The following is a 13668-nucleotide window of genomic DNA, read 5'->3' as shown; positions in this document are numbered from 1 at the left end:
CCCTGCCCACGTGCAGTGCGGAGCCACCTTGCCCTAGAGGAGCACCAGGACAGATTGCCCTTGCCTTTGCAGGGTGACTCAGCGCACACACTCCATGTCACCCATTAAGGGACACAGACATCCCACACTCAAGCTTTCCTACAGACTCCCACCCCTCCCAGGCTCCCTTCCTGTTACCTGAGCGCCTCGTTGTAAATCTCCGCCACACTGACAGTGATAGTGTAGCCCCAGTCAGACGCTTTCCTCTGCACCTCGGAGAAGAGCAGCTGAAGAGCTCGCTGGTTGATTCCTGGGTTTTCAGGAGTTCCCTGATGATCGTGAAAAAAATCTCACATGTGACATCAATGGAGAGAAAGGTGTGACAGAGTGACTGACACAAGACTCACCACTGAGCCCATAAGGTGTGCAGTTGTGAGGACACCGGTAGGATATTACACCACGACAAAGCTTGGAACAGGCATCCATGATTCACTGTGGAATCACCAAGATCCACCTCCCACGCTCATGGAAGAGAAGGGGAACAGCCAGAAGGTTGCAAAACAACCAGGTTCCAACCTTCTTCTTCAGACTGTTCTGCTGTTGGCATTGTGAGGTTTGTTACCAACTTGGAAGATGCATAGTCAGGGCTGCTGTGCATGGTTAATCAGGGAACATCATTCTTGGTCACGGTGACAAAGGGGGAATTTACACACATTTACCCATGACCATATCCGTTACATACAGTGATCTAGGGATCAATCTACCCTCACCTTTCCTCAAGAAATGATGACACTGAGCCGTAGAATACAGGAAGCAAAGCAAGAAGACACACTGAAAGGGAAGATGGAGGGAGATAGAGAGAGAAAAGGCGAGAAGGGGAAATTTACCTCCATTGTATATGTCTTGCCTGCACCTGTCTGTCCATAGGCAAATATACAGACATTGTAGCCATCAATACAGGATGTGATCAGGGCCTGAACTTCCTGGAATACCTGCCAATGGGAAAGAAATAAAAATGAGCAATATCTGACACCCCAGCATAACCACTCCCCCTGCTGCAGCCTCTCATACAGATTACACTTGGGATTGACTGGCTGTGCTGGAACCTCTCGTTTCTACATTAATTTATTGTATACCATTGGGTGACGGAAAAGCATATACATTTATACCGGCAGGAGCAGAGATACAGCTCTTAAGTCTACTCGAGTTCTACTCTGCCGGCTTATTGCTCCTTTGGAGGAAAGAGTTGCTTTACCTTCTCTTCTCCATCCTTCCCCTACAAAATCAGGGACCTGTGAGTGATCTGCGACCTTATGAAATAATTATGTGTACACTCATGTTGACCCACACCTTTCTCGTGAGGTGGAAGTCCATGCTAATGTACTTACATCTTGCTGTGTTGCCTGCGGCGAGAAAACCTTGTCCAGTTCAAATGACACCTGCTTCCCCTTGTGCATCAGGTGCAAGATAGCATCATCGTCAGGGTCAAAGGTCACTGAGTTGGCTGCTTCAGGCCCTTCCCCATCCTCTTTAGTTATTGGCCGGACTCGGCCAAACACACGGATATTTCCTTTACAAGACAAAAATACAGACTAAAACACAGAGACAAGCTCTCGATCAACCTTCCCACCGATTATCTCTTATCAAAGGGCATCAGACAGCGAAGGTGCTTAACACCATCCACTTCACCGCTCGCATTCTCTTCTGCAACTCCAGATCCCAAAGGTGGAGACTTAGAGTAACATGCTCCAAGACCACCAGCCAGGTCATGCGGACTTCCCACAGGACAGACGTTTTGCTAGTGCCCCGCACAGAATATGTGACGCATGCATGGGTGGAGTCACAAGACACTGTTGTCTGCAGCAGGCCACGAATCATGTCCCTGGTAGAACACAGTGAAACCACGGTGATCTGGAGACAGACCACAATAGGTTACTGTGCGAAAGAAATGCTGAAGCTTTTGTTATTGCCCTTATGCGTAGGGCCCCCAGAACCAATGATCCCAGCCTCACACCTGAACAAATGTCTAACTTCAGTCCAATCACAAAGCTTGAAGTGGGAAGTCTCTGCCCTACAGCTGCATTAATGTCACCCACCGAAAAGATCTGCCCTACATCGCTGTCTAAATAATATCTCTCACACACACACACCTTTCAGCCGCACCAGTTCGTTGTGACATTTTTTCCGGAGTTGCAGCTCCCGGCGGTATTTCCTGAGTAGCTCTCGATTTGTGCTGTTCACCTCCTCAATGGCTTGTCCAATCTGAAGAGGAGGAGACACGAATTATGAGAGGGGAAAAAACTGAAGTATGGCGAACCCCCACCACAGCATGCTACCCACACATACATACCCCTCCCCTCTCTTTCACACACACACTTCTCTTTCACAGTGCAGGAACTAGAAAAGGAATCTAACAAGGGAAACATGGGGGATGTTCCCGTGAGAGAGAATCAAAGAGCATCTGTCTCCTTCATGCTCACTGTGCAAACCTAATTGTGGCAGAATCAAAGCGACAGTGTTAGGTCCTGCTCTTCCACAGAGCAAGGATTCTCCTGCCATGCTCACCTCTGCCTTGGCATTCCGCAGAGCTTCCTGCAGTAGCAGGGGGAAGTCTCGGACCTGCCGTTTCAGGCTGTTGTAATCATTGGTAAGGGTTCGGAGTGCTGGCTGTAGTGTGAGAAGGTTTGTCCGGACCCCTGCAAACAAACATAAGACAATTGATAATCCTCACATTCAGATCCCACCTTGAAGGTGATAAAGCCCTTCTCCTGTTTGGAGCCTTCACTTGGAAGCGTAGGTCAGAACTCAAACTACCAACAGAGCAGATGGCAGAGATGTGGGGAGGATTCACTAATGCTGCTGGGCATTTCTAAATCCAAGTGTGGCTTTCCTCTCGTCACTCCAAAGGAAGTCCTGGTGCAAATGAGAATGTGTAGCATCACCTGGAAAGCTACATTCCCCAGTACCTGTACCACCCACCCTCGTCAGGTTGTTTTGGGACTTGCTTCCCCTGTTCCTCACCTGCCAGGTTCTCATGCACAGCTTTCATTTCTACTTGAGCTCGTGCAAATGCCTCTTCAATGGCCCGGTTCTTGTCATCTTCCATGTTCTGCATCTCCTCCAGCATCTGTCCATGTGTCTGCTCCAGTTCAGACTCATACATCATAATCTAGGAAGGGACCCAAACTGGAGTTATTAATCTGTGACAAAAAACAGCATCACAAAGGCCAAGCCCAGCAGGACTGACTCACTCACCCACCCACCCAATATTTCATGCCAACTCTTATCAGAGTTTGTTAAAATTCTTTTACTTGTACCATGGGGCTAGGTGAGTAAGTCAGAAACAGTCAATCTAAAAGGGCCATTGAACAAGGAGTAATGTGATCAGTGGAACTTCTTCAAGTTGTTCCCATATACGTTCCCTGTGTGACCCAGGGACCTGAGCTCTGAGGTTGGATGCAGTTTGCTATGTTCCTTTGTAGCTGTTTTTCTCTCCTTTTCCACCCACGCATTGTATATTTTCCCCTTCTCTATGCAGTACTGATTACCTGGGCTCTGAGCTGGGCTGCAGTCTTCTGAGACTTCTGTAGTTGCTGTTCCATCTCCTTTAGCACCTGTCTCTGCATCCCCACTTGCTCCTGCAAGTACTGATTCCGTGACTGGGTCTCACACAGAGCCTGCTTTGTCTTGGATGACTCCACTTCCACTGTTTTGATGATATACTACAAAAAAATTCCCAACACAAGCACTTGAGAAACTCCCCACTATCAGGCCTGGGACAGACACGGCCTTGGCCGAATCAAAGGCATTCCCCACTGAATTTTCAAGGAAGTTTATCCACAAGGACCAGATGAAACCGGCAAGTCCTTTGGAGCTCAGTGCAGGTCTGCATAACCACCATTACGGATTTACCATAACTTTAAACAGGTAGTGGCATCTTTAGCGCACAAAGCTGGGACTCTTATTTATATGACAGATTTCACCTACCCTAAGCACTTTGTACGGTGCCAGGATTCTGTATAAGCTACAGACAAACAACAAACAGTATTCAAACCGCCTGCAAGCTCCTCCTAGATTCTCTGAGTCAAGGGCTAGCCCATTTTATACCCCTTTTGACATCAAGGGGTTAATAGGGGAGAAAGCCTGGCAGAGTTTGGCCCTTTCTCTCTAAACAAAATGTAAAGGCATGCATTCTGCGTGGATTTATAACAGCAAATGGGCAGAACGATCAATAGGAATCGCCCTGCATAAATGATTTGTTCCATCTCACCTTTATCTGCTGGGGTTGGGCTTTCAAGCTAGCTATAGTCTCCTGACTGTCCCGCAGCCTCCTGCTGAGTCGCTCCTCCTCCTCAGCCTTCTCTGCAAGGGAGTCCTTCAAGCGCAGCTCTACCTCTGCCAGGCGATTGGTCTTCTGCTGCACTTCCAAGTCCAGCTCCGACAGCCTCCCTTTCGCCTCCTCCACCTCCAGCTGCAGCTGGGCCAACCTTTCTTGCAGCCTCGCATTCTCCTGCAAACCAGGTTGGGAGAGGGGGGAGAGGAAGCCAAGTTTCATGTGATCAGCAGGCAGCAAGCACATGATACATAATGAACAGCTCTGTCTGCACTCCCCACCCTCGGGACTTCGCTACCTGGATGTGTTCGCAGTCAATGCATTTCACATGCTGCTTCTTCAGCTTCTGCAGCTCCGCCTCACATGACTTCATGTCTTGCTTTAGGTGCTCGTTCTCTGCAATGAGCAGATCCCTGTGCTTTTCCAAGTCAGTGCCACCCTGAAAAGGGCAGAAGAGGAGACAGAGTGTTTTTTAACCCAATATTTTACTTTCAGTCAGTGGGTCAAATTCTGCGCTCTCCCTACACCCATGCAATGCATTTGACTTCAGTGGAGTTGCACCAATAAAAGAAAGAACAGGATTTGGCACAGTATCTATAATAATAATTAAGGATTCTACATTTTTCACACACTATACACATGTGAAGAAAAGGAGGACTTGTGGCACGTTAGAGACTAACAATGCTCAAATAAATTGGTTAGTCTCTAAGGTGCCACAAGTCCTCCTTTTCTTTTGGCGAATACAGACTAACACGGCTGCTACTCTGAAACCTGTACACATATGGTACTCCTGAAATGCAGCCATCTCTGGGGTGAAGGGCAGAATGCAGCCAGTGAATACCACAATAATAGTGGCATGGGAAATTTTGTCCAAGGACACCAGCAGCAAACTCCTGCTATGGAGAAGAGTGCCAGGGCCTCTGTTTTAAGGCTGCATTGGACAAACTTCCATGTAACTTAATGGACTTCAATTTATCTACCTCAGGTTGGCCCAAATCCATCTGGGTCAAACCTATGGTTCTGGGAGTATTTCATTCATCACCCTTAGGCTTCTAAACAATCCCCATCTGCACTGAGATTTCTTTCTTTTCTCTCCCTGTTTTACTGTCTCATATGTAAAATACTAAGGACCAACAACAACCAACAACTTCAACCAAGAATGTAACCATTTCCTCAGGGGAAAAACACATGTAATACAGATATAAAAAACAGATAAGTTTCCAAGGGCTCACCAACTCAGAATGGAGTCTGTTCACTTCCTGAGCTTGATCCAGGAGTTTCCCCTTCAGATTTTCAACCTGCCAACACAGGCACAAGTTGACTAGGCTGGTCCCCTTTTTATTTTGACCACAAACACCTCCTCCCAACACACACCAGCTCAAATTACACACAGCTTCACTTGAAGCTGCAATGCTCCGGCACAAAAATAAGGGGCTTTAAGGCCCAGAGGGAAAAATCATGAATTTCCTACAAGCCACACAGAGCCAGACCGACAGACTGGGTAGTTACGAGTTGCGGAACCCCCCACCCCAGAGAAAGCAATGTCCAAGACTACCAAGCTGGCCCTGAGAAGACAACGAACCATACCAGCAATCCCCAAATTACATGGGGTGCTATTCATCAAACAAGCAACGCACTCTCTTTATTTCTGCTAATATGACTGTAGAATACCATGTAGGCAGCTTTTCTGGAGAGAACTGGGTACATAGCAGCCCTGGCTAACTGTGAGCTGCCACTGAAAACATCAATAGAAAGTGGGAACATAAAAAGATTCAAGCTGGAAAGGAAATAGATTTATTTGGTCCCTTACTCCACACCTGCGATCAGCGCAGATACCTGGCAGTATCTTCTCCAATCCAGTTTTAGTTCCAAATAATGGGCCCCCCACCACTGCCCTGGAGCAAATCATTCCTCAGAGTGAGACCACACTGTTAGGACTATTTCCTGATATTCAGCAAAAGTTTTCTTTGCTCAGTTTCATCCCATTTCCTCTGATAATTGCTTGCACGTTTGAGTGCTACCCACACCAAATACTCATTTTTTGCCTCAATGCACGTTTGAGGATTAAAAATAAAAAAAGATTTTTTTTTCAGGTAACCTCCTCTATCACATGAGCATTTTGACAGCTTGTCCTCCATTCTTTCACCAACTCTTGGGAGAAACTTTAATGGATAAAAAATGTTGTTTCTTATTGGAGAAATCTTCCACCCCAACTGTGCTCAGAGATCAAATCGTCCCCTCCTCGCCAGGGGTCTTTGCTTTCCTGTATCATAAAAACGACCATACTGAGTCAGATCAAAGGTCCATCTATCCCAGTGTCCTGTCTTCCAACAGTGGCCAATGCCAGGTGCCCCAGAGGGAATGAACAGAACAGGGAAACATCAAGTGATCCATCCCCTGTCTCCCATTCCCAGGTTCTGGCACTTTTTGCTTTTTCTTCTAGGAAGATGTCTATTACTTTTTTTTTCTTGCAGTGGCTTTTAAATTCCTTTTATATGGTGAGGTTCGTGAAGGAGAATCCTCCTAAACAGACGTCAAAGAATATTTTTTCCATGTACAGCACACCGTTCTCCTTCCATGTGTGTAAGGGATATCCGCTCCAGGGATACAGTAGATCGAAGTCTGTAGGCAGTGTTTAATTTGTCCCAGGGCTTGCTAGGACTGAGCCCCAGCACCTGGCAGCTTGGCAGTCCATAGCCCAGGCACCTCTGGGCTTGCTGCATCCGTTACGAATGTAAAAAAAAATCACTCGAGCTGTGGCAACTCTTTCATTACAGATTAAGCCCTGGCTGGACGTTACTAGTGTACCCATCTTCATACCGATGAACAAGAGAAGTGAGGGATTTTGGCAAAACGTACGGGATTTCTGCAGAGCTCTCACTTAGTTCTCTGCTCTACCTGGTCCTATTCTTCTATCGGTGTCAGACAAGGAAATCCACTGGAAAAAATGACTAACCTGAACCGCTGCAGTGCAGTCTCAGAGACGTCACACCAGCTACACCGCAGGAGCCCATTATTTTGACTTTACAGCGCCCCCATTGTGTGCTGTGGCTTCACTAAAGACAAAATACAGCGTCCTCGCCCCCAAAGTACTTACACGGTACGGTCTCAATCCTGCAATGAGAGCCACACAGGCAGACCCCTGCACCTGTGCTGAGCCCCATTGACTCCAGAGGGGCTTCACACAGGTACAGTGGTCTGTCTGCCTGAAGCAACCTGCAGGATAATAGGCTAAATTTGACCAGAACAGAGTGATAAACGGTAAGGGGGACTTTTGCAGACGATTACACCACGCACATCATGTTTACCCTCAGGACAGCTGCAAGTGTCCAAATTTCAATATTTAAGAGACTGTCTGATGGGCAGCCTTTCTGTTCAACATTTAATGCTTCCTGTTGCCAGCCAAGAGAGCTGGGCTCTGTCTCATGGTCAGGGCTCTCAATCTCACAGGATGGCAGGAGTGGGAGGGTTATGGCAGCAATGCAGACACACAGATGGAACCTGAGTTACTCTAAGGTAGCGAGGGGATGCCTGACAAACTCCCAGAGGATTAGGATAAAGTCAGGACAAAACCTGTGTTTCAACAGCATCGGCCAGACCAAAAGGTGAGCTAAACCCTCTGACGCTGGCAAAGCAGGTGCCAGTTCATGCCGGGCCTCCATGTCTCAACTGAGCACTGACAAATACTTAGCTGGAATGAGGGTATGTCCACACTACAAGATTATATTGACCTAAGTTACACTGCCATAGCTCCACCACCATATTTACATCACTTCTGCATGTCCACACGACTCTCCTTGTGTGGGCACTGTGCATCCCCACCAGGAGCGCTACGCCTCTTGTGGAGGCAGAGTTATTAAATTGGTGTCCTGGGTGAGTTACATCGGCGGGAGCAAAATTTTACAGTAGACTCTTACAGAGTTAGGTGGACATAAGCTGCCTAACTCTGTAACATAGAGCAGGGCTCAGACTGGCTCACCTCTGTGTTCATAGAATCATAGAATCTCAGGGTTGGAAGGGACCTCAGGAGGTCATCTAGTCCAACCCCCTGCTCAAAGCAGGACCAGTCCCCAACTAAATCATCCCAGCCAGGGCTTTGTCAAGTCTGACCTTAAAAATATCTAAGGAAGGAGATTCCACCACCTCCCTAGGTAATGCATTCCAGTGTTTCACCACCCTCATAGTGAAAATGTTTTTCCTAATATCCAACCTAAACCTCCCCCACTGCAACTTGAGACCATTACTCCTTGTTCTGTCATCTGCTACCACGGAGAACAGTCTAGAGCCATCCTCTTTGGAACCCCCTTTCAGGTAGTTGAAAGCAGCTATCAAATCCCCCCTCATTCTTCTCTTCCGCAGACTAAACAATCCCAGTTCCCTCAGCCTCTCCTCATAAGTCATGTGTTCCAGTGCCCTAATCATTTTTGTTGTCCTCCACTGGACATTTTCCAATTTTTCCACATACTTCTTGTAGTGTGGGGCCCAAAACTGGACACAGTACTCCATATGAGGCCTCACCAATGTTGAATAGAGGGGGACGATCACATCCCTCGATCTGCTGGCAATGCCCCTAATTATACAGCCCAAAATGCCATTGGCCTTCTTGGCAACAAGGGCACACTGTTGACTCATATCCAGCTTCTCGTCCACTGTCACCTCTAGGTCCTTTTCTGCAGAACTGTGGCCTAGCCATTCGGTCCCTAGTCTGTAGCGGTGCATGGGATTCTTCCGTCCTAAGTGCACTTGTCCTTGTTGAACCTCGTCATATTTCTTTTGGCCCAATCCTCTAATTTGTTTAGGGCCCTCTGTATCCTATCCCTACCCTCCAGTGTGTCTACCTCTCCTCCCAGTTTAGTGTCATCTGCAAACTTGCTGAGGGTGCAATCCACCCCATCCTCCAGATCATTAATGAAGATATTGAACAAAACTGGCCCCAGGACCGACCCTTGGGGCACTCCACTTGATACCGGCTGCCAACTAGACATGGAGCCATTGATCACTACCCGTTGAGCCCGACAATCTAAACAGCTTTCTGTTCACCTTATAGTCCATTCATCCAGCCCATACTTCTTTAACTTGCTGGCAAGAATACTGTGGGAGACCGTGTCAAAAGCTTTGCTAAAGTCAAGGAATAACAAGTCCACTGCTTTCCCCTCATCCACAGAGCCAGTTATCTCATCATAGAAGGCAATTAGATTAGTCAGGCATGACTTGCCCTTGGTGAATCCATGCTGACTGTTCCTGATCACTTTCCTCACCTCTAAGTACTTCAGAATTGATTCCTTGAGGACCTGCTCCATGATTTTTCCAGGGACTGAGGTGAGGCTGACTGGCCTGTAGTTCCCAGGATCCTCCTTCTTCCCTTTTTTAAAGATGGGCACTACATTAGCCTTTTTCCAGTCATCTGGAACCTCCCCCGATCGCCATGACTTTTAAAAGATAATGGCCAATGGCTCTGCAATCATATCCGCCAACTCCTTTAGCACTCTCGGATGCAGCGCATCTGGCCCCATGGACTTGTGCTCGTCCAGCTTTTCTAAATAATCCCGAACCATTTCTTTTTCCAAGGAGGGCGGGTCACCTCCTCCCCATGCTGTGCTGCCCAGTGCAGTAGTCTGGGAGCTGACCTTGTTCGTGAAGGCAGAGGTAAAAAAAGCATTGAGTACATTAGCTTTTTCCACATCCTCTGTCACTAGGTTGCCTCCCTCATTCAGTAAGGGGCCCACGCTTTCCTTGACTTTCTTCTTGTTGCTAACATAGCTGAAGAAACCCTTCTTATTACTCTTAACAACTCTTGCTAGCTGCAACTCCAGGTGTGATTTGGCCTTCCTGATTTCACTCCTGCATGCCCGAGCAATATTTTTTTACTCTTCCCTGGTCATTTGTCCAAGCTTCCACTTCTTGTAAGCTTCTTTTTTGTGTTTAGATCAGCAAGGATTTCACTGTTAAGCCAAGCTGGTCGCCTGCCATATTTACTATTCTTTCTACACATCGGGATGGTTTGTCCCTGTAACCTCAATAAGGATTCTTTAAAATACAGCCAGCTCTCCTGGACTCCTTTTCCTCTCATGTTATTCTCCCAGGGGATCCTGCCCATCAGTTCCCTGAGCTTGTCAAAGTCTGCTTTTCTGAAGTCCAGGGTCCGTATTCTGCTGCTCTCCTTTCTTCCTTTTGTCAGGATCCTGAACTCGACCATCTCATGGTCACTGCCTCCCAGGTTCCCATCTACTTTTGCTTCCCCTACTAATTCTTCCCAGTTTGTGAGCAGCAGATCAAGAAGAGCTCTGCCCCTAGTTGGTTCCTCCAGCACTTGCACCAGGAAATTGTCCCCTACACTTTCCAAAAACTTCCTGGATTGGCTGTGCACCGCTATATTGTTCTCCCAGCAGATATCTGGTGATTGAAGTCTCCCATGAGAACCAGGGCCTGTGATCTAGTAACTTCTGTGAGTTGCCCGAAGAAAGCCTCGTCCTCCTCATCCCCCTGGTCCGGTTGTCTATAGCAGACTCCCACCACGACATCACCCTTGTTGTTCACACTTCTAAACTTAATCCAGAGACATTCAGATTTTTCTGCAGTTTCATACTTGAGCTCTGAGCAGTCATACTGCTCCCTAACATACAATGCAACTCCCCCACCTTTTCTGCCCTGCCTGTCCTTCCTGAACAATTTATATCCGTCCATGACAGTACTCCAGTCATGTGAGTTATCCCACCAAGTCTCTGTTATTCCAATCACATCATAATTCCTTGACTGTGCCAGGACTTCCAGTTCTCCCTGCTTGTTTCCCAGGCTTCTTGCATTTGTTTATAGGCACCTGAGATAACTCGCTGATCGTCCCTCTTTCTCAAGTATGAGGCAGGAGCCCTCCCCTCTCACGCACTCCTTCTCATGCTTCCTCCCAGTATCCCACATCCCCATTTACCTCAGGGCTTTGGTCTCCTTCCCCCAGTGAACCTAGTTTAAAGCCCTCCTCATTAGGTTAGCCAGCCTGAAGATGCTCTTCCCTCTCTTCATTAGGTGGAGCCCATCTCTGCCTAGCACTCCTCCTTCTTGGAACACCATCCCATGGTCAAAGAATCCAAAGCCTTCTCTCCGACACCACCTGTATAGCCATTCGTTGACTTCCACCATTCGACAGTCTCTACCCAGGCCTTTTCCTTCCACAGGGAGGATGGACGAGAAGACCACTTGCGCCTCAAACTCCTTTATCCTTCTTCCCAGAGCCACGTAGCGTGCAGTGATCTGCTCAAGGTCATTCTTGGCAGTATCATTGGTGCCCATGTGGAGAAGCAGGAAGGGGTAGTGATCTGAAGACTTGATGAGTCTTGGCAGTCTCTCCGTCACATCATGAATCCTAGCTCCTGGCAAGCAGCAGACTTCTTGGTTTTCCCAGTCAGGGAGGCAGATAGATGACTCAGTCCCCCTTAGGAGAGAGTCCCCAACCACCACCACCCGCCTCCTCCTCTGGGGAGCGGTGGTCGTGGAACCCCCATCCCTAGGACAGTGCATCTCATGCCTTCCAATCGGCGGAGTCTCCTTCTGTTCCCTTCCCTCAGATGTATCATCTAGTCCACTCTCCGCATTAGTACCTGATTAGTGTTAGTATTGTTAAAACAAGTATTCGAGTTCTAAAAATGGGCTTAGTGTCCAGACTTTATTGAAAGCCTGTAAACTGCTTTGTGCATTAATCTCCATTCTAACATCTGTACACCATATTGTAAGGTAATATTTGAGCATTTGCATTGTAAACCTCCGTAGCTGTGTCAGTCACCAGATTGGCAAGAGACATTAGTTAGTGTGTAATGCTGGCCTACAACACAAGGTGTCGTGTCCTGTCCCACAGAGAAGGCCCATCAACACTAGAAGAACTATTGTGGAACATCAAAGAAGATAAAAGACTTTGCTGATTGCTCCCCTCACCCCCACCCCCACCCCGCCAGCCCCGTGGAAGAGGAGACATGCAAGCGAATTCCTCCCATCAGCAAAAACAACGAGGAGTCCTTGTGGCACCTTAGTGACTAACAAATTTATTTGAACATAAGCTTTCGTGGGCTAGATGTTTATGCCCAAATAAATTTGTTAGTCACTAAGATGCCACAAGGACACCTCGTTGTTTTTGCTGACACAGAATAACATGGCTACCACTCCGAATCCTCCCATCAGGCGAGCTGGTAGCTCAAACATCCCTACAAAGGAGAAACTGTAACTCTATTCTGCTTAGACTCTAGAGGGCAAGATTTCTAGGCATAAGCATGCGGTCCCCCAGCTGCTTAATGTAGGCTAGCCCTAAGGTATATATAGAGCTTGCTTATTATACAAACTTCTATTACCTTTAGGAGTGTGTGTACATTTACCTGCTTTAACCTTGTAAATAACTCTTTTGTTTCCTTTTCTTAGTTAATAAATCTTTAGATAGTTTGACAGGACTGGCTACAAGCTTTATCTTTAGTGCGAGATCTAAGGTGCAACTGACCTGGTATAAATGACTGGTCCTTTGGGTCTGGGAGTAACCGGACTACTGTCTCAGAGTAGCAGCCGTGTTAGTCTGTATCCGCAAAAAGAACAGGAGTACTTGTGGCACCTTAGAGACTGAAGTGAGCTGTAGCTCACGAAAGCTTATGCTCAAATAAATTTGTTAGTCTCTAAGGTGCCACAAGTACTCCTGTTCTTTTTGCGGACTACTGTTGTGAGTTTTGGTGTAGGGCACCATCTAGCACAAAAGCTAGCTTGCCTAGGTTGAGTACCCAAGGGAACCATCTGTGACTCCATGGTTAGGCTGTTATGTTGCCTGAGAAGTTTACACTTAATAGGTGAAATCTAAGCATAGAACTCATTGCCAATTTGGTGTTTGTGACCTGCTTCTCAACAGTCTGCCCTGGGGTTGGTACCCACACTCTTGAGCCACCCCAGGACAGCTTGACAACCTTCCCCTCTCTCCCCTGCACCACACACACACACACACACTCTTCAGACTTCTCCTAAGTTTACATTCTGGCTCTCAGACCCACCTCTTTGATTGGTGTAGAAGCAGGGTCTTTAGACACAAAGATCTGGTGGTGTGCACTTCTCCATATAAAGACCCCAATTCTATTTTCCCCCATCTTAGTGCTCAATGCAGAATGAAGACTGGGGTGGCCAAAAGTGGTCCCAAAGTAGCTGAAGAGTGCTCTGCCCCCTGGCTTTAGTCAGAGCTATCTCAAAAGGTCTCTAACAAATCTTTTGCTTCTCATGCCTCCCTATGAGAGCAGACAGAGCAGCGTGCACTCAAACCACACCCCTTCCCTCTCCCTGGGATAACCGTTACCGACCCTGGACACATACCCTAAAACAGGAGCTAAGAGGTGGGTCTATGG

The 13668-nt window shown here is 47.4% G+C and overlaps 1 protein-coding gene across 3 annotated transcripts in view; it reads right to left on the bottom strand.

The window, feature by feature from the left end:
* Nucleotides 1-13668, bottom strand: part of KIFC3 (kinesin family member C3) — a 46572-nt gene that overhangs the window by 12953 nt on the left and 19951 nt on the right. For all 3 annotated transcript variants that reach the window (XM_077830916.1, XM_077830915.1, XM_077830914.1), the window contains exons 5-14: nucleotides 5545-5610; nucleotides 4611-4751; nucleotides 4250-4489; nucleotides 3528-3701; nucleotides 3001-3148; nucleotides 2545-2675; nucleotides 2130-2241; nucleotides 1368-1549; nucleotides 867-971; nucleotides 178-308 (exon numbers count right to left, since the gene is read on the bottom strand). In XM_077830916.1, the coding sequence (XP_077687042.1) occupies nucleotides 178-308; nucleotides 867-971; nucleotides 1368-1549; nucleotides 2130-2241; nucleotides 2545-2675; nucleotides 3001-3148; nucleotides 3528-3701; nucleotides 4250-4489; nucleotides 4611-4751; nucleotides 5545-5610 (1430 nt within the window). The remainder of the gene's footprint in view (nucleotides 1-177; nucleotides 309-866; nucleotides 972-1367; nucleotides 1550-2129; nucleotides 2242-2544; nucleotides 2676-3000; nucleotides 3149-3527; nucleotides 3702-4249; nucleotides 4490-4610; nucleotides 4752-5544; nucleotides 5611-13668) is intronic.

The sequence above is a fragment of the Eretmochelys imbricata genome, chromosome 12, assembly GCF_965152235.1.
Source record: "Eretmochelys imbricata isolate rEreImb1 chromosome 12, rEreImb1.hap1, whole genome shotgun sequence".
Taxonomy (NCBI): domain Eukaryota; kingdom Metazoa; phylum Chordata; order Testudines; family Cheloniidae; genus Eretmochelys; species Eretmochelys imbricata.
Note: the sequence above shows the minus strand (reverse complement) of the source record. Positions and strands in the feature narration are given on the sequence as shown.